Source organism: Glycine max, chromosome 13 (genome assembly GCF_000004515.6).
Source record: "Glycine max cultivar Williams 82 chromosome 13, Glycine_max_v4.0, whole genome shotgun sequence".
Taxonomy (NCBI): Eukaryota; Viridiplantae; Streptophyta; class Magnoliopsida; order Fabales; family Fabaceae; genus Glycine; species Glycine max.
This window is the reverse complement of record NC_038249.2, coordinates 37,952,387-37,977,585: the sequence shown is the minus strand read 5'-3', so window position 1 is coordinate 37,977,585 and position 25,199 is coordinate 37,952,387. Positions and strand designations below refer to the sequence as shown.

General features: G+C 30.6%; 2 protein-coding genes and 1 pseudogene across 2 annotated transcripts; 1 reads left to right on the top strand and 2 right to left on the bottom strand.

The window, feature by feature from the left end:
• The first annotated feature begins 187 nt into the window (after nt 1–187).
• LOC100780297 (organic cation/carnitine transporter 4-like) lies at nt 188–3,225 on the top strand (annotated as a pseudogene).
• Nucleotides 3,226–3,360: 135 nt separating this feature from the next.
• LOC100779759 (uncharacterized) lies at nt 3,361–5,465 on the bottom strand. The gene is made up of 2 exons (XM_003541820.5): nt 4,958–5,465; nt 3,361–3,583 (listed from the first exon to the last, which is right to left on the bottom strand). Exons 1-2 carry the CDS (start codon nt 5,221–5,223, stop codon nt 3,520–3,522), a joined length of 330 nt encoding a protein of 109 aa, XP_003541868.1. The 5' UTR covers nt 5,224–5,465; the 3' UTR covers nt 3,361–3,519.
• A 5,275-nt stretch (nt 5,466–10,740) lies between these two features.
• LOC100779229 (uncharacterized) lies at nt 10,741–12,981 on the bottom strand. Its single transcript, XM_006594738.4, has 4 exons — nt 12,595–12,981; nt 12,113–12,299; nt 11,399–11,492; nt 10,741–11,299 (listed from the first exon to the last, which is right to left on the bottom strand). The coding sequence occupies exons 1-4, from the start codon at nt 12,852–12,854 to the stop codon at nt 10,992–10,994; spliced, it is 849 nt and encodes a 282-aa protein (XP_006594801.1). The 5' UTR covers nt 12,855–12,981; the 3' UTR covers nt 10,741–10,991.
• Nucleotides 12,982–25,199: the final 12,218 nt, after the last annotated feature.

Below are 25,199 nucleotides of genomic sequence, written 5' to 3'. Positions count from 1 at the left end.
AAATAGAGAAAACACAAAATGACAAGTGCTGAGATGCCCACCGCGCTGTGACGACCTACCGTCGTGGCTAGTGAAGAAAATGTCTATCGACGAGATGCTCTGACACCACTGCGGCGAGTTGGGGCGGTGGCATCTTAGGCACTTCGTCCTCACCAGCCTTTCATGGGTTTTGGTAGGATTTCACACCATGGTCATCATATTTGCCGACCATGAACCCCACTGGAACTGCCACGCCGGCTCCCTTGGTTTCGATTGCAATGCGGCTGCCACTAGCATCTGCGAACTCAAACCGTGTTCGTGGGAGTGGGTTGGCGGCACCACCGTGTCGGATTGGGGTTTGATTTGTGGTGACAAGTTTAAGGTTGGGTTGGTACGGGCCGTGTTCTTTGTCGGCTGGACGATCGGTTTGTTGATTTTCTCTTATCTATGTCTGAAGTTTGTTATCTTTCAAAGTTCACTGCAGTGTGCATAATTTGAGGACCATGAGAGTAATGATCATATAAAAATATTCAACCAGCTTAATTTTTGGGTCACTTGAAAAAGAAAAATCCGGAAAAGCCAGAGAACATGCCATTCATGTTAGTTGTAAAAGTAATCTAATACTAATCTACTTACTCTTTTATTTAGAAAGATTTAATGACCTGATTTATATGGTTAAAGGAAGTGATATATCGATCAATTTAATTAATAACAGTAAATTTATCCTATTTTTTATTTCAAGAATATCCTTATTATTAATACTACTCTCTTCTAATTATTTATTAATATACTTAATTAGGAATATTTTAGTATATAAAAATATTAATGCAATAAACATTATTAATTTATAATAAAATAAATAAAGTAATTTAGTCTTATAAATAAAAACAAAGAAAACAAAACATTACTCCAAATTTGTGGACTCTATTAATAAAATAATATAATAATATCTACATTATAATTGAATTATATTATGAGGTTTTTTTGGTACAGGAAAATTTAAATGAATTCAGTCTTAAAAACTCATTAAGATCAAGACAAATAGTTATATTATGAGTTTAACAATCTTTTACATTACAATCCATCATAGAATATCATTAATATAACTATTTTAAAACTTAACCAATTCATCCTACATTTCATTTTGCCATTGTGCATCTGAGTTTATTGTTATTGTTGAATGGTAGTGCAAAAGTTATTAGACAGAGCATACAATTCTATCAAGTTTATTTATTTCTTCCTATCTCTTTTAAGATAATAAAAGGTTTATAAGAAAGGTTTTTGTTGGTAATTTCAGGTGGTGGAGTATTTGGCCACCTCTCAGACTCCTTTCTCGGAAGGAAACATAGCCTTGGAGTAGCTAGTGCCCTAAACGCCATGTTTGGCTGCTTAACAGCATAATCTCCTAACTACCTCTTTCGCATCCGAAGCAATCATCCCCAAGAAGTGCGGTGCGATTGGCAGGTGCACCTTCTACTTCTTCTTAGGAGGCATTGCAATTCTCTCCGGCATCACTTTCGTCTTCCAAACGTGGCGCTATCTCTACATGGCCTCCTCCATCCCCTCCTTTCTCTACACAATCCTTGTCCTCCTCCCCTTTCTGTTTGAGTCAAACAATGAATCCTCGTGTCACCACCACAATTCCAACAATGAATGCTTAGAAAAAAAAAAAAAAAAACTGCACGTCTTGGATCCATTTAGACATTGTTCGCTGCCCTACCACACGTGTGCGGCTACTAATCACGATGATGCTTAATTTCTTGTGCGATTTTGTTTACCAAGGCCTCAGCTTAAACGTGGTGAACTTGAAAAACAACCTGTACTTGAACGTGTTGCTTAACGCAGTGGGGGAGATGCCGACGTTCGTGATAACGGCGGTGCTTTTGGGGAAGTTTGGAAGGAAACCGTTGACGGTGGCGACGATGTGGTTCAGCGGGTTCTTTTGTTTGATGGGGAGTTTAATGAAAAACTTTGGGGTGTGGAAGATTTTGAGAATGGTATGTGGTGTTTTGGCAGTGTCTGGAATGGCAGGGACTTATAATTTGTTGTATATTTATGGTATGTTTGGGATGGGGGTGCGGTAAATCAAATTCGATTGTAAAATCACGTTGCCTTTGAAGCTACCCGTAGATGCTTCAGAAAATTCAAGTATCCACCACGATTTTATTGGATCCACCACGATTTTGGTGGTATCCAAACATGCTCTTACACGACAGAGTTGTTTCCAACGGTGGTGAGGAACACAGAGCTAGGGTTTACTACACAAACTGCTCAAATGGAAGCCATGTTGGCACCATTTGTGGTGGTTTTGGGTGGTTGGTTGCCCTTTGCAGTGTTTGCAGCTTGTGGGATAATGGGAGGAGTGTTTGCTTTTCTTCTTCCAGAGACATCAAACCAACCCCTCTATGATACATTCAGTGGATTGGAATCTGGATTTGCATGATATACTAGTTCCTTGCATTATTTTTACTTATTTTTTTAGCTTAAATTAAGGGTTATTTAAATTTTCAGTTTTTTTTTTTATTCATATTGTATTCTCAATTTGCACAAGTAAGCATTTCTTGTACTTTTATTTAGTTTTAATAAAAATATCTGATGTAAAACAGGTTAAACAGGTTACACATACTGCTCGTATCTGTAACCTATCTCAATTTGTATAAGTAAGAATTTCTTTGGCTAGAAATGAGGAAGTTTTCTCGGATATTCCCCTATGTGATAAACAGGTTACAGATGCTGCTCGTATGTTGTGTTCAGAGTACTATACTGTTGGTTGTGTCACATTACATTCTTGACAAAGACAACCTTCTGAAGCTCAGCAAACTCAAGTTAATTGGGTGGCTCCACCTGATGAATGGCTCAAGTGCAATTTCTCTGAATGGATCAAATGCTTCACGTGGAGGGTTGCTGAGAAATTGGGCAGGTGGCTGGATTAAGGGTTTTGAGAGACATATTGGTGTTGCAGATGTCCTCACAGCTGAGTTATGAGGGATTTATTCTGCTTAGCATATTTCTTGGAATGAGGGGCACAACAAAGTTTTGATTGAGTGTAGTTCCATGACTGTTGTGGACATTTTTTATTTGAAAAGTGTGATTTTTTCGCTCAACGACGTGGTTGCAACGCTTATTCAAACACATCTTTAAGTTGTTTGTAGTTGTCTTACTAATTCTTGATAGCTGATATCCGTATTTTTTATTAAAGGGTTAATATTGTAGTCATTTGCTGAGTCAACATGTTTACACCGTTTCATAGTTTCTGTGGTATATTTGCTGTCGAATGGAATTAAGAGTATTATTGGTAAAATGTGTTGAAGGAACAGAGTCCTTCGAAACACTATATTAGCTTAGGGTTGATTAGTCCATAAGGCCATAAGGCATTAATTATGAGACCTGTAATCCATTCACAGCAGCCACCCATGATAAACCTTTACAAATTTGTTATTTTGTCCTAAACCATATATATATGTATATATCAATATACTGATAGAAAAGAAACATATATGAATATGTACACATGTTATTTAATGAATACGATTGTAATGTTCAGAACATGAATGGCGTCGGAGAGAATGCTGGCATAACCGAGGGCATGGCGACTCGCCTAGGCCTGCAATTTCAAGAAAACAAGATAAAATACACATTCAGCACGAATTATAACTACGAGCCATGACAATAAAAAATTGACATAAGTACCACGCCAATACTTATATATTTCAATTGCCAGAGTTTTGTCAGTCTAAATTTATAAAGATGGCCACGAAACAAGTGAAATTCTATATGTAAAAAGTCACTAAACAGGAACAAACAAAAAAACATAAGACGATATAAATTAATTATGTGAATTAACTATTAATTTGACATAGTGCAGATCAATTATTAAACATTCACAGTCAATCTCTTTCGCTCTCTCCCAGTATACGGTGAATTTATCGATTCATTAAAAAAAAAAATCAATGGTAGAAACTTTTAACATTATTAAACTCTTCTTTTAAAATATTATTTTTTCAACAATTTTTTTTAAAGTAATTTCATTAATAACCAAAACAAACTGGTCCAATTTTAGGAGTTAAATAAATCAGAGCCTTAATTGACCAATTCATCCAATTTTCAGTCTCTTTTTTTAAAATTTTTTTTTGTCATCGGTAGTCTTAAGAAATCATTTCCATTTTGTCCCATTTAACTTTAATTCTTTTTTTCCGATAAATTTAACTTTTATTCTTATTGATCATTAATTAATCTCTCTTTTATAATTTCATATATTCATCTTTATTCCGTGCAACTTGGAAAGAAAAATTAGTAACGATTATGAAAGCATGATTTTACTATAAACTTTACTTGTTTTTTTTTTTTAAAAAAAAATGGCTTAGATAAGATTGGCGAGTTGTCAATGACATGGACATATGGACTAAAAGATCCTACTAGACACTACTAAAGTACTAGAATGCAAAAAGTAGAGCAATATGAATAGATGAGCATTCATTGATTACGCATTAAATTAATTTATTTTCGGTTAGTTTACGCTTTAATTACTGCATTTTTTTTTCTTGATAAGAGTCACTTATGCAATAATGCTCCGTCCAACGCCCCAACGGCAATTATGAACTTACAAGCAATCTAATCTAATTCCTATACTCAAGCAATTCATTAGCAACATGGTAGCGCAAAAATCACGTAAACTATTACTATCCCTTAAAAAAAGAAAAATAAAACCCACATATATTATTAAAATGAACATTAACTAAATAGTAAATACACATTTTCACGAACAACCCTGTGTGTTTAGTTTCTCTGTCCATCTTATAATTTATTTTAGATTGAAGTGCTAAATCATTTTAGTCTCGAGTTTACGAAAATCCCTTCATTTTAATTTTTTTTCTACCACATACTTTTATTTCCATTTTAATAAAAATAAAACATACACATCAACACTAAAATATTACAAAGCAATCATTGCAATTTGAAGTTTTTAATTTTTCCTTACCCGTAGTCGTAATCGTCGCTGTACTGGCGGCGGTGAGCCTTTGTGGTGGCGGTAGCGGCGGTGTTCTCTTTCCTCTTGCCATCTCCGGCGGAGGCCGCCGCGGTCCTCTCTCTGTGTGGCGGCGCGGTGTCCTCGGAAATGGATCCCAGGGCGGGCCTCCAGTGGGACTTGTTGCGGCGGAGAGTCTGCGAAGGCGGCGGAACGAGGGGCTTCGTGGAGCCGGTGGGGTCGCCGGCGCCGCCGAAGCAAGAAACGAAGAACCTCATCAAGCGAAGAAGAAGAAGGTTTGGGTATGGAACAAGTTTGTTGTAATTATCAATGTTAGAGAATGGGTTGCAACAATTTCCAATTTGCGTGTTATACAAAAATGGTTATGACACAGTGTGAGTGTGTTCTGTTGTGTGTTGTTCTACGTCTTTATAAGACCCCAATCAACGTAACTGCCGAACTAACATTCGTCTTTATCCGCCACGGGATATTCCTTTGCCCACAAATTCCGCTTTCATTTACATTTGCTGCCATTCTTCTTTCTTTTTTTTTATATATAAAAAATTTCATTCACAATTTAATTTTTAAAAACAATTACAAAAAAATTATTAAAATAATTAAAAATCTTTTTTGTACTATTTATATATAAGATTCCCTTAAAAAAACTTACTTTTTTTTAAAGAATTTTTTTATATTATCTTTTGAATTTTTTTATTTTTTTATGAATGAACTAGGACCAAAACACTCCTCCACTCCAACTCAATTGAGTCACTTAGCAAAAGATACAATTAGCGTCACCCTGAAAAGGGTCCAAGCAAAAGCTGGAACATTACAAAATAATTGACAATCAATATTGATAGACAAATCATGTTTCACAAACGCATCTTCCGAGCTTATTTGATTTCTTGGGAACATGTTAATTGTTTTTTAATACAGTACTCTTAATTATTTTATAATTTTGTAATCAAATAAGTGATAAATACAATAAACTAATATGATGAGTGTAACATTTCTTATTGTTGAGTGTTGGATGGCTCATACTCATATTTCACATTATGATACTTTATTTAATAATTTTGTTGATTAGAACTCTTCATTACCGGTCAGACCCTATGTAGATAACTCTTTTTGAGACCTCAGAAGTCAATTTTTTTTACTTCCAAGATCAATGATTGACCCAATAAGTCAATACGAGATTTTTTAGCGTATTTTATTTTCACTCATGTTTTTCGGAAAACTCCCCATAAGGTTATTCATCTCACAACTACTCCAAGTCAAACATGCTTAACTACGGAGTTCTTAAGTAATGGACTACCGAAAAGTAGATGATCTTGTTAATATAGGTAGTACTAATTAATTCCTTTAAGTCATCCTTAGTCGTATAGTCTCATACCTACAAAATCTTTGGATCTCTCTCATCTTGATGTGATTCAATCGGGGTGTTACATGTCCATCAGCTTCTACTTGGTTCGTCCTTGAATCACACCATACTGGGAGAGATCTGTTCTGATATCATTTGTAACATTCCTGGTTGTCGACTACTTGGCGACTTGCACTCTATAGTACTTCACATTGTGGCACTTTCACTCAACATTCTTGTTGGTTAAAATCCTCCATAGGTAGTCATTTTTTAGACCTCAAAAATCAGTTCTTCCTATTTCTAGGATCAATGATTGACCCCACAAACCTATATGAGATTTTTCAGCATATTTTGTCTTTATTCACATGCTTTTTGGGAAACTCTCTAGAAGGTTACCCATCCCACAACTACTCAAAGTCAAACATACTTAAGTATGCAGTTCTTAAGTGATGAACTACCGAAAAATATATGTATCTTGTTGATATAAGTAGTACCAATTAATTTCTTTAAGCCATTATTAATTGTACAATGCCATCCTCTGGATATCTCTTATTCTGGTGTGATTCAATCAGGTTGTTACAATAAGTTCATTTTTTCTCTTATTAAGCCATTATCAATTGTAGAGTCTCATATCTACATAACTTTTAGATCTTTCTCATTCAATTTTGATTCAAACAGGATGTTACAATAACCTCATTTTCTCTCTTATGTGTAACAAAATAAAATTTTCATGAAAATTGGAGAAAATAATTAAGATGTATTAATTAATTAGATAAATAATAATTAAATAAAAAAAGTAATATGATGATTCTCCTTAATTTTAAGGATGATTTTAAAAAAATGTTAATAAATTTAGTACTGCTAATTTAATTATTCAATTTTTTCAATTCTTATAAATTAGTTAAAATTTTCTTATTTAGGAGGAAGGAAGGTGAGATGTGATAATTTATAAGAGTTAAATTTATATTGACAACCAAATAGAAATCATTGTTTGTATGATTTTAAAGCTAGTTAAGTCAAGAGACTTGTCATATATTGTAATATGTGATGGGATGATTAATATAAAATTATTTGTGTATGATTAATATATTTGAATTAAAATTATAAAAAAATAATCCTTACTCTATTTGAATACAGTAGTTAATATACTTTAATTATTAAAGTTATAAAAAAATCCTTACTATATACTTTCAATGCTGCATAACAAAGGTTGGAAAAATATAATTCATATTTTTAATTTTGAAATGAGTAAAAAAGTATATGCAGAGCCAGCAGAGGTCATTCGATCTCGTAGACCCACTTGCCCTTTAAGTAAGTTTTTCTAGTGTACATATAAATATTGATGTTTAGAAAAATCAATGCTCAATACTCAATACTATTATAGTAAGCTGTGTCTATTTTTAAGGAGGTCATTTTCCCTTCAACTAAATCAAAAAATTCGATTACGAGACCAGCAGCCCAACTTGTTCGATTTATTTTTGGTCACTTTTATCATTATTTTTTTATTAGCTATTGTAATTTTACTTAGGAGATATAAGCCTGATCAGGTGATTAAAAAAATGAAATGAAAAAAAAAAGTTGTGGGTTGAATCACCCATTGCTGATAAAAAAAACTTTAATTTTTTTTTATTTAAGGAATTTGACTAATTATTTAAAGATTTAAATGTGAAATTCTTGCTTTCTGATTAGCTTTTTAATAAAACATTAATTTAATTTTATATTAAAATTTAAAATATGTACTATATAATTAAAAAGACATATAAATGATGTTATAATAAAGAAAAGAGAAAGATGAAAAGAAAATTTGTTGAAAAGAAAATGAAAGAAAAAGTATTTCATCCAATCTTTTATATTAGAAAACAATAATATATGCATTTTTTGTCCTAATTACGTGAAACATAGAATCATTTTAAGCTGTACAAAAAAAATGGCTCATTCTTAAATATACGTATTAATTGTTAATATTTTATAAACTTATTATAAAGTCTATTAATTTTTTTTTTGTTGGCCACAAAAGAGAGATCTATAACTTTTTATGATTTCTAATAAATACGAGTACATAAAAAAATGTAGTTATATATTGCCCCACCCTCTAGAATTGTTGTTATTCTTGTTGTCCTATTGTCTCTAAATATTGTCTCACTCTCAAGAATAAAATACTAGCAAAGATTCATTATGCAGGGTGGATTTCCATTTTCCAACTACACTTCCATTTTTTTGTGTGTGTGTTTTTCTGCAGTCCCGAAAGGAGAATAATAGACTCTTTTCTAATAACTTAGATTCCATTCTCATTCTGATGTGAACATTTGGTCACCCCGACACAGGCTACAATAACTCCCGCTGAATTGACGCACATAAATAAACCTATTTTCCACCACAAATATCAAAGTACACATGTTGCCCCCCTTTTGTCATTTAATCACTTTCAATCTAGAAAACTCTATCCCTTATTGTTTGTTCCCGGAGCAATAATAGAAAATTGACTAATATGGACAAAAGAAGCCACACAAATATATAATAGACCTTGCATGGGGAAATTTTGTCTCTCAAATATAAGGTTGAAGCCGCTGAGAAACGAAACCGCATAAAATTCCATGGTTTTCCAATTGCCTACACATGCAAAAGGTTTTCTATTTTTTGTTTTTCTTATATTTTTGAAAGGCTCCTACACATGCAAAAGGTCATTGTCCAAAATATGGTGACAATGCACTTGGAATGGAAATATCCAGTGTTTGGTTACTCTCTTGACATAAATTATTTTGCTCCCGTTGCCTCTCCTATGGGGCATTGCTCTCACGCCATTGGTTCAACATTGCAGAGTTGCTTTGTTCTGTTTCGTCCATGTGTGCAATATAGTAGTAATTCTGTTCTCTTCATTCGGACGTTTTCAATTCAGCTCAAAGAAAATGATTGAAGGAATAGTCAGTAATCGAAGTAGCTAACATTTGAAAGCCACAATTGTGCATGTGCTGGGACACCTTGCAGAAGAATTGGAAGAGAGCATTTCATTTCTTTAATCCAACACAACAGAGGAATCTAGAATATGTGATGCATTCTCTTTTGTGGTACATAAAGCACCAAATTTGCTACTAGTATAGGGTGTTCGGTTTGCATTTAATTTATTGGTAATGTTTTGTCCAGCTTGTTATACTACTTGTACTGGTGTAATTGGATTCATTTTAATAAAATATATTAACTTCGGATTTTCATAAAATGTTTTCTTTCAATATTGCTAGATAGAATCCAAGTAGACCATACCATGATGACATGCCAAAATAGATGGCAATATATGTTAGAAGCGAGTTAAATGGTATATAATGACTACTATGTTGTTAGGTAAGACCCCAATCTAACTAATTCATCACATACAAGATAAAAATAAATGATGAAAATGGGCCACCACATTAAGGCAAGCACTGTTTGTGGAACAAAGGTTTTCCAAAAAAAGTTTAAAAACAACATAACATGAAAAGAGTGTGAACTCCCTAAAATCACTTGAGCCTGTAGGAAGTTGTAAGTTGATTTAACAATGAAAAGGTTTGATAAATCCTACTTTTACACTCATTGGTACTAGTCAATGTGTGATATATCTCCAATACTAGTTATACTTTGAGAAAACCAAAGAGGTATCATGCATGCTCTTAGCATCCTTTATCAAGAAAAGATCATTTCATCATAGTGAGAACTAGAAGAAGCTAACCCAGTGCCTCAGGGTAGACAACTAATATTATCATACTTGATAGTTGATATGACATTGTAGGGTCTTAACATTGAAGATACTCTTAGATAATTGAGTGTGTGTGCAATTGTGAGAAATTTTCGTATTTATTTCTCTACTGTATTGTATTGATATCACGGACATGAATTCAGGTTTCTCACTTAATTGATACATATCTTGAGATAATTCTATAATTAATGTGTGTGAATAGAACATACTATATCATACATCGTTTCGTAACAAGATTTAAAATTCCTTTTCTACACTTTTAACAATATGGTCTTGCTACTTACTCTAATGAGTTAGGATATATATATATATATATATATATATATATATATATATATATATATATATATATATATATCACTGCTAAGTTCTGTTGGAAAGTACCCGCCAACCGAGGTAGAGACAAGAAGGAAGGAACAACATCAAATATAATCCAAGGACAGACCATGGAGGATCCCCATATATATCGGCATTTAAAACAAACAACAACCCAATTTAGTGGAGAAATGAAAGCACAAATGAACCTTCCTTCTTGTTCCCTATGGATCCCTTCACACGCTGCCATGTTCCTCAGACAAAAGGCCCCATATCAAGATGCAAAAGCCAAAATTGTACAACGGTTTACGTGTGAATATATAGACTATAGGGAATAGTCTTAAATATACATACCAATAAACACACACTAGTAAGTACAACGTGAAGCACAGATAACAGGAATCAAGACTAAGATTTAAATTGACATGTTTTTTCCAACTGTATATTTTGATTTATTAAAAAAATTCAAACTCGATACTGGTGGTTGGTTTTCGGAACCGACCAAAAACAGGTAACGCACAATAAATTTCATATCTTTTACCCATAAGTGCCTTTCATATTTAGCTCACAATTTTATTAATGCAAAAGATAAAACATGATCATAGTAAATAGCAAACTATAATTAACTAATTTCTGCCTAGAGTTTAAGCTCGCTTCAGCATTATCACCATCACAACCAACACTGCCAACCCCATGAAAGTTCCTCCCATAGTGATAGGATCGATGAAGTTTGCTTTTGTGTTTCCTCTAGCATCAATAACCGCAGAAGATGTCTGACCAGATAAGAACCCGAACATATTCTGAAGGTAATTTGGCACTCTGCTCAACATTTCAGATACAGTGAACTTTACATTTTGGAGAACATTCAGCGAATCAATAAATGCATACACTGAATCAGAATAAGGTAAGTTTCCCAGTCTTTGATCATGAGTTTCCTCTACTTCAAAATCAGCTGTTACAGCACAAATTGGTTTACTTAACATCCACTAAAATCCAAATTAGAAAGTGCTGTTAATGATTGAAACAGAAAACCATACCCCTTAAATATTACCTGTCTGTTGTGACTGGAAGAAATCTTGTAGCGCAGGATTTTGCACGATTGCGTTCCATATATTCGGGTCACAAGCAATCGAAGCTACCACACTCTGCTTATTAAGGCCAAAAATAAGTGACCTCTATTAATTCAATAAACGAAGTGCAGCCCAGATTAATAAACTTGTTTAGATCTTGCACAAAACATATGTTTTCCGAATATATATATATATATATATATATATATATATATATATATATATATATATATATATATTTGTTTGTCCATAGTTATTCTATATTTATAGAATTTGAATTTTGATCTCACTTAAAAGGCTAGTTCATGGGTCCAGAATTATCCTTTACTTATACACCATTTTAGTCATATCATTAATCAATATAACATCTTTTAAGACACTTGTTTCTGGACTAGACATCGATATATAGCTAATCCGATAACAGCCCAATAACTTATAGACCAATAGACCCAACAACAACTATACTAACATACATTCTGATATCAGTTTAGATTTTGGATTTAAACCTAATTAATCCGGCTTAAAAAACTAACTCGTCATAAGAGAGATGTCTCCCACTTCTATGCATTATTTTAACCATGTCAATGATCAATATGTAGGATTTCCAACTTATATATTTCCCCCAAAGAAGCTTAAAAAATAATAATAATAATAATAACATACAACTCTTTATGCAGTAGTAAAGCACGGTTTACCTGGGCCTCAGGACATTCACTAAGCAATTGAAAAGCCTGTAAAGCACGGTTTGACTCTGAAGGATTTAAGATAGCCTCGGTGACACGAGATTTGTTCTCTAACTCAGAATGAGAAGGTGACATAACAGAGACATGACCACTGAGAGAACAACCGTCGCATTCGGAAGAATTTGAAGATAGGTATATCCTAAAATATGATAAATTACGATGTTAGCAGAGAGATGACTTCCATCAGAAATAAGTACGTAATAAGTAATGCATAAAATAACACATCATCGATATCCTATGAAGCATCGATACTGTATGGAATTAACACCCCTACCCTCATCTTCATCACATATCATAACGTGTTTGCTAAAAAAATTCTAACAATAATTTCTTCTCGGAAAGACATTTCCTCTTAACTCATATTTATCATAACATGCAAAACAAAGAACATGCATGAATCATGATATACAGAGAGAGAGAGAGAGAGACTATACTTATCAATAGCATGTTTCAGTTCAGTGGTGGCTGACGTGGCCTCCTGAAAGCTAGGGACACCGCCCAACACCACCCTCGGCGTACCCTCGCCGCCGTCCGCCACTTCCCAGTCGTCCACGTCGTCCCACGCCGCTGCCTGCAGCGGCGACACTTCAGAAGCCGCCGCTGTCTGCGACGAAGCTCTCCGAACAGACGGCACGCCCCTGATCCCGGCGGTGGCAAACTTGGCCACCGTCCTCATGGCTCCTCCGCCACCCATGAATAAAGTGAGTGAAGAAGAGAAAGGGGTGATTTGGGTATATAAATATGCAGTGGGTCCCGCAAGGTTTCATGCGGAGAAGGAACGAAAGGGCGCTTCATTGCAGGGGTGCTACCTGTTAAGATTCTGAAACTTCGCATTCTTCTTCCGTTTTTGTCTTGAACCTACCAACTACGTGTCACGTTCCCATGCAAGGTGCAAGAGTCTCTTGCTTTTTTTTTCACAAATTAAATAGAATAAATATTACTATATATATACTTACTGTGTAAAAGTTCAATATAAAATTAATATATTACATAAGTTTATTAATTTTTAAAATAATTATTTTTTTAAAACATAATATTTTTTATAACACAGACACACTGAAGCAAAATATTGGCATGTAGATCCTCCGTAGAAATTCGAAGGATTTTATGTCAAAATTATATTTAAAGTTCGATTCAGTTTAATTTGTTCGTTTTTATTTTACTTTATTGTTATGTTGACTATGATTAAGTACTTTCAGTTTTCGTTCTTAATATGAAAAATGATAATTTTATTTCATTTATATTTTGACATCAGAAAATTTTAAATAAGATATCAGCAATTTTAATTTTAAAAAAAAAAATTTATTAATGGTAACAATTATAAGCCTTATTATTATCCAAAAAAAATATAAGCATTGTTAAAAACTTTTTAGAAAGAATGCAAATTTACAAAGAAGAGGAGCATTTCCTAATCTTCAAATGAATGCTATTGACAAAGAAGCAGTAGATGTGTGAAAACTCATAAAGAATGGTGTGAAGGACAAAGAGAAAGGTAAAAGGATGTTTGAAAGTGAGGAGGTATATGGAGAATGGGAGCTGGGAAAGAGGGTGAAAAATAAAATAGTAGTAATTTTACAAAAACGAAAAAAGTGGGGAGTGAGAAGAGGAAAACGGGGGATATCATGGGCCTTTAAAATTTTTAAGATGAATCTCTGGTCCAGCAAAGAAATTAATTCGCCCAATCTGTATGAGGTCTAAACAATTTTTTTTAAAAAAAAATCCAATCCATGTAGAAATTGAACCTGCAACTTTTCCATTGTTAACCCAACACTTTAATTAACTGGACTAATTAATCAATTATATTATAAAATAATTAGTGTTGTTATATATAATAATAAAATTTTTAATGTATATTTAATACACATATAAATTTAAATAATTAATAAATTTTGCGATAATTAATTTTGATCTAACAATTAATTTATTTACATATATAAATTTTTAAATCGTTTGGGTCTCATAATTCATATCAGCATTTGGCTTGTTTGTTGGATGTACCAATAATTATGTTGGATACACAAAACAATGCCCATCGAGTCCAGATATATGGACCAACCTTCAAGTCTCATTCTTTTACGTTTCATTTATTTATGCCCATGCTTTTATAGGGGATTTAGAAAATTTCCGTTGAACAATCATCATTTTACTTCTCACATGTATTTTTTTTCCTCAAACAACAATCATTTTCACTTCTCCTTCGGTGCGGGATTATTCTACATTCGTCAAGGTCATTATCATAGAATATAACTTCAAGGTGTATTGTATGTAGAAAATTCATCTTTTAAAGATGAGACAGATTACCCACTCAGTCTTCAAACTTTATTTTCTTTGAAGCAGGTTGGATGTTACCCACTTGCAACAGCAATTATATATTTCAGAATAAGCAACCAAAACACAGATTGAGAGCAAATTATTAGTTTTTAGTTCTTTTGAGATCTAATGTTTTGTTTTTATTTTCTTGATTACACTGATACTAACTCCCTGAGGTTTTGTGAGATTTTTCAAACTCCCTCTTGCTTTTTAACGTTTACAACGATCTCTCTTATAGGAGGACGTGATATAATGTTTTTCAAATGATTGATTAAGGGGGGTTAATGTAATGTATAAAGGGATGTCAATGTAATTTTTTCAATAAAAAAAAGGTAAGGGGGTTAGTCTAGGAGTGGAAAAAATAGGGGGTTTTGTGCAACAGGGAATGTTTGTGTAATTTATTCTTTTTTGAGAAGGAGGAGGAGGTTTAGAATAATAATCTTGCTTACAATCCTCTTGAACAAAAGTGTCACCAGACTAATGGAATGTAATGCAATAACTTGATAGAAGTTCTATGGAACATAAATGATAGTAAACTTATTTATGTGTTGTGTAGAAGGATTCAAAAGCTTTAGTGCCCTGATTTATCTGAGTCTAGTCAATCTCACCCCCAAATTTTTAAATAAGTTCAAAACTATGTTTCTAAATGTTAAATTTTGTAAAATATTAAGTGTATAAGTTTATGGGCTATGAAATTATTTATTTATTTTTAATATAAATCAGGTAATGCATGTCAACTAATGATTCACTAGATTAACCCGTGATTCAGTGATCCAATCTAACTAAGTCAAAGACTGATATGAGTATCATAACAATGGTTTGAAAGTGAGGAGTGAGGGGAAGGGAAGGGGGAAGGGGAAATAGGAAAAATGGAAAGAGCAAGAGTGTCTTTTTACATGTTTTTCGAAAAGTAAGAGGGTGGGAATAGCAATTTCCAAATAAAATTACTCGCTTCCAATTGGGTTTTTATGGGCCTGCATTCGCCCAATAATTTGTGATGAACTTCATGTCTTCCAACATAAAAAAAAAGTACTTGAACCCCATGACAGAGAAAAAAAATGCATCGACCCAATCCTTTGTGGAAAATAGTCAAATATTGATATGCATTTAAAAGAAAGAAAGAAAATGTTGATGTTGCTTGCATCATCATCTTAATCCGAAAATATTCGCAAATAATAGATTGTAAGTGATGCCTATACTCTATTATCATTCCACCATCCTTGCCTATGTTGTCTTCCTATACTTCATGTGGTATCAATTCAACTCTTTATATCTCTCTCACGCACGACTAACTGATTTTAGTCCTCGATATAGAAAAGAAAAATGTCAATGAAAAATCAACTTTCTGCCCCTTCGAAGCTTCTAAAAGGAACTAATAAAGGATTAATGACAATAATGGGCCAACTAATCGGCCTGCAAATTGTATTGTTCTCATTTGTAGTCCAATCTAGTCTTTTTATTTTGGGTAGAGTAGCCCAATCTAATCAAGATTTGAACCAAGAAAAAAGAAGACATACTATAGCTCATCATCAATTCATCATCATATTATTATTATTAATTATGTCTAACCGCCAATGTTAACCATTTCATAGGAAACTACATGAAATTGATATATAACAGTCTTTATCAATGTTTACAGAAAGAAAAAGACATTTACTTCGGCCTTTAAGCCCAATAAATTTCACTTTTCCTTTGAGTGGCATGCAGTATAAATGTATAATATTAAACTATTTTTATGCCTGTCCATAATTTATTGTATTTCAAAAAGCGAAATGTGCAAAAATCCTGTGTTCACCATAGCTATATTAACCTACGTGTGCGTTAAACATAGAGTGAAGTATCTAAACTATCAATTCACGGTTATTTCCAAATAAGACCTGTTCTCTGATGCAGTGCAACTGCAAGGTGGGTAAGAGAACCAAAAGACTTAAAAACCTAAATGCTCTTCAAACACGAGGCAATATAGCGGAAAATTTATTAAACTGGTCAATGATGTCTCCATAATCCACACAATTATATGTCAGGTTAGAAACACATTTCGACAATTATGGTGGGCACTGAATTACTTCAACAATATACTCTTTTCTTCCCAAAACAAATGTCGTTTAAGTTATTTTATAAGGACAAAAAAACTTAATAAAAAAAAATAATTTTATAAAACTAACTTTGTTAAATAAAAAATTAATAATATTAATATTAGATTCAAAAATTAAAATTAATTTATTGAGAATTTTGGTGAAAAAAATTAATATTATATTCAAAAGTTAAATGCAAGAATTATTTTGGAATTTTTTTTTCGTATATGATACTTATTTTATTTTGGAACAGAGAAAGTAACTAAGATATCATGATAGTCGTTTTGTTAGGCACTTGATGAAAGATTTTGGGGTGATATTATATCCTTCTAAAAAAATTATACAAATTTTCTTTATGTTTATTAAAAAAGTAAATATAATGTCCTGAAAATACAAAAAACGTTCAAGACTTTTCATATTTAACAACAGGATTAGGAAAATGTTCTCTTCCAAAAAAAAAAGGATCAGGAAAATGTTATATGAAGATTTAGAATTATTCAAGATGTACCAGTTGACAGAATTTTCTGGTAAGTGAAGTTTATTTTCATTTTATGATGCTTTAGTTATCTTTATTTATCATCAATGCATCGCTGGTAGTTATTTATTTGTCTCCTTCTTTTGAAGACGCAATTGTTAGCGTGGACGAGAGAAATTGGTTTAGTTGGCACATTCTGCAATTTTTAGTTGTCTCGAGGACTGTGGACCAAGAAAGTGTGCTTTCAATTAGCTAAGCATAAACATATATTGATGTAAACTTTTCAACAACAAACTGAATATATATATATATATATATATATATAATTGTGAACAAAATGATACTAATTATTGAGCAAAATCTAAGACCAAAATTTGAAAATCAAATTCCTAATGCAATTTAATTACCAAATAATCCTAGGATCCGATTCTGAATTGGGATTTGAGGAGGTTCAGGTGTACCAAACATGCCTCTACAAGCTAAACAGAAATAAAGTCATGTTTTTTAATTGGTCTTATAATTACAAAAAAATTCAAATTTAATCTCTTTTAGTTTTTTTCATAGAGATTGCATGAGATTAAAAATAATATATGTAAAGATCGATTAAAATACTACATCAAAAAAAGAAGAAGAGATCGATTAAAATAAATTAAAAATTATATGTATGAGGACTAAAATGGGATTTCTTTAAATATAAAGATAAAAAAGAAAAGTTTGTGTAACTATATGAACAAAACTAATAATTAAACCAAATTAAGAAAAAAAGTCCCAAGGATAGTGAAGTTTGAAGAAAGAAAAAGTAACAACATGAAAAAGAATGAGAAATTACTGCCCATATATTCGTCTTCTGCAGATTCTCGTCATAATTATTAATTGGTTTGGAATCCAAGTGATAAATTACTATGAATCCCAAAAGCCACGTTTTACAGCATAATCGTGGGCTCTATAGAAAGAAGTTGAGACAACTTGCAATTGGTCTTTTATTGGTTAATTTGCTTCCTATGGCTACCTGGAAATTATGTCATCTTCAACAGCCTAAGAGTCAGCATGTGTTTGACTAGATTCAATTTAGAGCTTAGTCTTAGCTGTCCAATAGAATGAAAAGACTTACTTTCCTTTTAGGAATGGTACCTCAACTCATTCCATGGAGTGGGTGAAATGCCAGTAGGTATGTTGTCTGAACATTTAAGTATGTAATATGTGCTGGATGGACGTTTTTCTTCAGGCTCTCTATGTTCTTTTATGACTTGTAATTTAGGTGGGTTTTGTGTAAGTGTTAATGTGTTAAAGTGGGTAGGCAGGTGTTAAGTTATTAAGGGACTGGATTAATCAAATAAGTACGTCTTTCATGTCACATGCATGATCGGTTAAATGCGGAACAAGATTAGGGGTGGGGGTGCCTTCCCTGCTCATGTTTTCAAGTACAACATCCTTATTTTCTACAATAATTAGAAGACCATGTAGAAACAAAGGGTTACAAATTTAACTTGCAATTAGGGCAATGGAGTTGTTGATCGAATGAAGGGTATGGACCCGACAAATTAGGAAGGAAGGAAAAAATGTTCACGATTGAGTGGACAATTGGAAAGAAGAGATTCAAAGAAAATGAAAATACCTGAAGGCCAGAGATATATGAGGTGACCCCTGAAAATGTGGCTACGTAGCCACCCAACCACCGTAGCCTCCATTTGTAATTCCACGTGAATTTTGGGCCAATGATGGTGGCTCCCAATATGTATATTTTGACATTTGTCTCTTCCTCCAAAGCACGACTTATCACTGTCAAACTCATTGTTTCTTCCATTTCTTTTCTAATGAATTTAGCTACATGAATTATTATTATTATTATCGTTGTTTCTTATTTTATTTTTTAATATAAGCACCTCGGGGAAGATTCAAAACAAATGAACCTAAAAACACTTAATATTAAGTTTGATAGATTATTTTCTTAAAACCAATTATATAAATAATTTGTTATTGTTGCTGTTTGAAAAATTATTTTTATATTTATAAATCAAGTAGTATATACTTAGTCTATTTAAATATATAGGCTCACGTTAGGCAACATGAAATTTTAATTTTATTAATTAGTTTATTTAAAGGGCGAGCTTAAAATTTTATTAATTGTCTTTAATGTCTTGTTAGAAAGATATCTTTAAATGAACTTTTAAGATAGGTTAAGCTTTCAAAAATATAAATATAGGTCAAATCACGCCTGATTGATGTTTAAAAAATAAACCAAACTCATTTAATCATGACAAACTAACGAAAGTTAAATGGTGAAAAGTGAAAGGATAAAAACTAAAATTTGATTGCTTGAGCATAAGTTTTGATTAAATTATAAAAACTTCTTTTATTGAGTATATTAAATAAATTGAATTTTTTGAATTATATCTTAGTAGGTAACATACACCAAAGCTTCCTGTAAAAAAAAAAAAAAATCACTAAACCTTGAATTTGCGATCGCATGCATGTTGAATCTCTATCACCAAAAGTCCAAAACTGACTATGCATGATCAATATCAGGGGTAGTATTTTTTTTTTTTTTTTTTTGCTACTTTATCTGGGGATAGTATTTGATCATGTTAGCACGATTCATTCTATTTTTTAGGCATATATTACGTCAGGCACCGTTATCATACAATTCCTAATTTCAGTACTATAGTTTCCAAGGGTGTTCGATTTATGACAAGTACCGCATCGCATCCAGTGAATACAAAAGATGTCTTTTAAATTTAATTAAGAATATTATGTATCGTACGTTGTTTTAATACACACGTCTTTCTCTCAATCCCACGCACAGATATAGCTAGACAAGGGTTACCATCAAGTTTCGATTCTATCAATCATCTGGTTACTTTACATCATAATTTGCTTATTTTAAACCATCCAGCTAATTATAATTGCTGGCCATCTTTGTCGTTGTTGGCTACATTGTCAGCAGAATAAAGTAGGAAACACTATTTGATCCATAAGAACCCTTTTGCTTAATTTTTCTTATTTATTTTTTCACTCTTATTCTTGAAGATTAAATATGGCTTTGATTTTGGTAAGTATGATTGAATTTAATTTTTATTTTGTACAAAGGTTTTTATTTTATTTTAATCCGTATAATTTTTTTTTAAATATTATACCTCTATTAATTTAATAGTAATGTGATATGCATTAAGTCAGAATATGTTAAACATAATATGTGATATGTCATGTTTTGATATGTCAAATTATCAGTAAATAGTGATACGAATCATTCAAAAAAATTAAAAACATAATAATTAACAAAAAAATGAAAAACTAAAAGTGAATTTGATTATATTTATAAAAAAAATATAAAATTGTTTATCTTAGTTTCTTTAGAATCTGTTGTTTCACATAGTTTTCGCTTATATGAGATTATTCTAGGGCAGATATGTTGGGAGTCCATCTATTAGTTGCTTCTTTCTTTTACCCCCAATAAGAAAAGGCTAACATTCAGGGGATGTGCTTAGAAATTTTGAGCCTGGACAATTTATTATCTTCATATTAAGATTGATTTTTTCTTTCAATTTTTAACCAAACTCATACTTTTTTTACATCTTTTATTGCTATGTATGAAAAATAAGATAATTAAAATAGTAACAATAAAAATATAAATGAAGTGGTTGTAAAGTCTGACGAGACAACCAATTAAGGATTATTTTTTGATAAATTGTGTTCTAAATATCTCTCGTAAATTTGTTTGACATTGTCAAATAATTTGAACAAATGAGATATTGAAAATATAATTTATGAAAAAAATTTACATAACTATTTCCGTTAGACTCCTTGATAACGTGAAAAAATTTTGAACTAATAAATGTTATCAATTAATGTTAATGTTTGTTACTCGATAACATGAATTAAAATTATTAAAAAAATTACAGGGACCAAAAAGGTTAAAAAAATTATTTAGGGACTACAAATAAAATTTACAAAAGTTTAGGAATTAAAAATATAATTAATCCAATAATTATTATTTTTGCAAAAGAAAAATATCATAAGCTTTTATAAAATATTTAATATGATAAAAAAAGAAATTCAAAATATTTGAACTTTTACAAATCATAATGATCATTTATGCATTTTCATACTTTGAAAATATTTTATGATTTTTTTTCATTATTAATATTTAAGCTTCTATAAATTATTTCTCTCCTTTTTTTCTTATATTTTTACATTCATTTAAAAAAATTATCTTATAAAAATAATATCATTTTTATGAGGGCAATTGCCCTGCACTGTTACTTGTGCATCTGCAGTGACTATGCATAACTTTATTTTAGTTTATTTATTTAATTAGCTCAATTTTTAACTCAAATTTAGTTAATTTGAATCATGAACCAACTTTAAAGAGTTAATTATCAAATTGAGTCTTCAATTATGTTCGAATTGATTTGGTTTATAATACTAAAAAATAACCAATGCAATAAATAATAATGCATTTATAATGTTTCCTCTATTTCTATTTATAAGACTCAAATTTAAAATAATGTTTAACTTTTTTATAAGATTTAATTTATAGTGTTTTTTATATTAATTATTTTTAAACTAAAAATATTTCTTATTAAAAGAAAAAATAAAATGTATTAATAAATCATGGGAAGAGAAAAAAGCATTAATGACAAAAATAATTTTAAAAAATTATAAATTTAAGATAAATTTATTATTGTCAATAAAATTAACAATTTTCTTTAATTTTAATAAATTAAATAATTGAGTCTTACATTAATGGTAGAAGTATTATAATTAGCCAACAACGACAAAGATGGCCAGCAATTTGATGTTAACTGTTTCCTACTTTATAATCAATGGTAGAAGTATTATAATTAGTCTTACATTAATTTTAATAATTTGATGTTAAGTGTTTCCATCTTTAATCAATTATTATCTGTTATAATCTAATCATATTGTCGTATTCCTCTTCTTTTCTTCCCCCCTTGCTTTTCTTTGTATACGATATATGATATATCAGCTGTGAAGTATCTTTATGGTACACTTAACTATCCTTTATGAATATAGTTGAATTTGGTTTCAGATTACATTTCAAGAGTGCACTCTTGAAATGTGCATATATATATATTGGAAAATATAAAGGCAATGCATTATTAATTTATTATCTGTCAGTCTTGCCGGCTTATTTATGTATCGTTATCAACACATGCATTGTCCGAATTTTATTTTTTTCTTTCCTGCGTGTAACCAAGCCATATTTCCATAGTCAAATACTACACTCAAAATAGAACAATTGAGTTTAATTTTGTTGGATATTAGTATTATTATGATGAAATACATAAAGCTGGCGGCAGCAGGATATTTAATTATTTGTATTCTTAGTTTGAGCTACTGATCAAAACCTAAATCCATTAATTAGCCTCAGCTTAATGATTAATTAAGTTAATTTTAAATAATTTGTATGGACTTTTAAGTTCAAAATTTGTTCCTACTGTAAAAAGAAAAACAAAATCAAAACCCTGCTGAAAGCAATGCGAATAACTTATATCATCCATTTTTACGGAACTCTATCCCACATTCCCACGTTATCGGAGGAGAAAAATTACAGTGACAAATTATATTGTAATGCACAACAGCATTTTGTCCCTACAAAACACTAAAGGATGCATAATTATAAATTAATTTATTCCAATTTCATATATAATAATGGTAAAAAAAAAATTTTGCACAGTTGGTTCATTATGTATAATTAAATTCTCATAACACTAATTAACAAGGTCATTCTATGCAAAGAAACTTGTAACTTCAATATGATTCAAGTATTCAACAAATTCAGATATGACCGGCTTGTTATCAGAAGAGTCGCGGCCTACGATAGCATTCCTGGTTTCGATACAAGTTATCTTTTCTAATTTGCAATACAAGTTCCCTACACGGCACCTTCTATTCACCAATGAACAAACATCTTTTTGGAAAAGGAGAAGTTAATCATAATTAAGAAATTTCAGATTATTTTGTATTTAAGATAATTTGAATTAAATATATGTAAAAAAAATTATCAAGATAAACCAAATTAAACATGCTATAAAATTATAAATAGATAACTACAGATGTTGGACAAACGACTAGTATACCAGTCGTATAAGTAATAAAGAGAGTAAGCAGAGTTTCATTTCTACAAGAATTGAGTTTTTTTTTTTTTTTTGTTTAACTAGTATTATCAGGATGTTTGACTTCATGATAGAATCCCAAAATTTTCTTAAGGTTATCATTGATTTAAAATTTAATCATATTTAAAGTTTATTATTTTTAAAAAAAAAAAAATATATATATATATATATATATATATATATATATATATATATTTTACAAGAATCAAACTTAAATTTTATCATACTAATTGAATATATATTGTCAATTGAACTATATTTATTGGATACAAGAATTGAGATTTAATGATTGTATAATTAATTTTTTTTTAAAAAAAAAGGAAGATAGAGATCACATCAAAGGTATAAAAAATTGATAAATGTTAACTAGTGTTATTAAAAAATTTATTAAAGAATAAAAAAATATATTTTTATGAAAATACATAAAATTATGTTATATGATTTTTTTTATACTCTCATCTGATATTGACAATAAATATTTTTTTTATATCACATATAAATATTTTCAATTTTTTTCTTAATTAATACCTAATAATACTAATCAACAAAATCCTTAGAAATTTGTGTTTGTTCAACCTTATTATTTTTAGTTTTGAAATTATTAAATTAATATAGTAATGGACCACTCAAAAGGGTGGCAACCTGAAACAGACAAATCCCAGGTGGGTTTCAATTTGCTGAGTGTTGATTAGTTTGTGTTAGTATGGGTCCTACTTTCGATCCTTTTGTCTCGTAATAACAAGGAGAAGAACGAGACATAGTTAGTCAATATTCAACGCTGATTCCTCTACACTCAGTCAACGCTTCTTCTGTTCCACGTGGTAACAATCCAGATAGGGTCCCCCTCAAATCAACCTTTCCTTCCATTATATTACGGATGATCAGATAAGATATACAAAGACATCTAATGTAGTCTTTTTTTTTTTTTTTTTTAAAGCAAGATATATCTTGTTAACGGTGAGAGATTAAATTGACATTTATTTAATGATTTATTTTTTTAAAAAATAAATAAGTTATTGATTGAAAATTTATAATATTTATATATGTGTACTTAATTATAAATTATTATATATAATAAGTTTGTTGATATTAGATATAACTATTTTTAATAAATTGATAATATAAAAATATTTTATATTAATATTATACTCATTAAACCGTTTTCTTAATAAATACTTTTTGTTATACATAGGTATGGAAATCATATTTCTAATAAAATTCTTTAAAAAACAATATTATTTATTAACTGTATCATATTACACTGGTTAAGTATTTCTTATAGTACTATCTAAAAAGAGTATTTATTATAATACAAACACCTTATTAACACTTTTTATTTCTCAGTCCTTTTTTCATATTGTATTATTTATAAAATATAAACTTCTTTTTTGAAAAAAAATTAAATATGTATTCTTTATATAAAATAATTCAGATTATCATTTAATTATAAATCATCATATATAATAAAAAATTTATTTTAGTGTAATAACTTTATTAAAAACCAGTAATATCAATGATAGTTTTTATTAATTGGCAACACAAAAAATTTACACTAATAATACATCATCAATAAACTCTTTTTTTTTCTACTCTCTTTCGACTCCAGCTATCCACGAATAAATTTTGTTTTTGATTTCTATGCTAACAATGAACAATGACTATTAATTTCTTATATGACTTGTCCCTGCCTCTCCCTCTCTCTGTCCCCCTCTCTTTTCATTTTTATGCCTTTTTTATCAACCACTATTTCTTGTGATGGAGAAACTATATATGCCAGAATTATGATATTTAGACACTAATAATATCAATATCTTTCATTTATTTTAGCTCTCTCTTCTTGTAGCATTATGTTAATAATCATTTCAATCACTTATTTCTCTTCTCTTATTATCCCTATTAAGATATCTACATTCAAGGGGTGTTGAAATATAATTTTCTATGTATATGTTATGCTTATATGCAACCGTAATTATATTTATAATAAGAGTCGACTGATACATGCCAAATTAACTACCTGCATGCCAGTCTAACATAAGAGTACT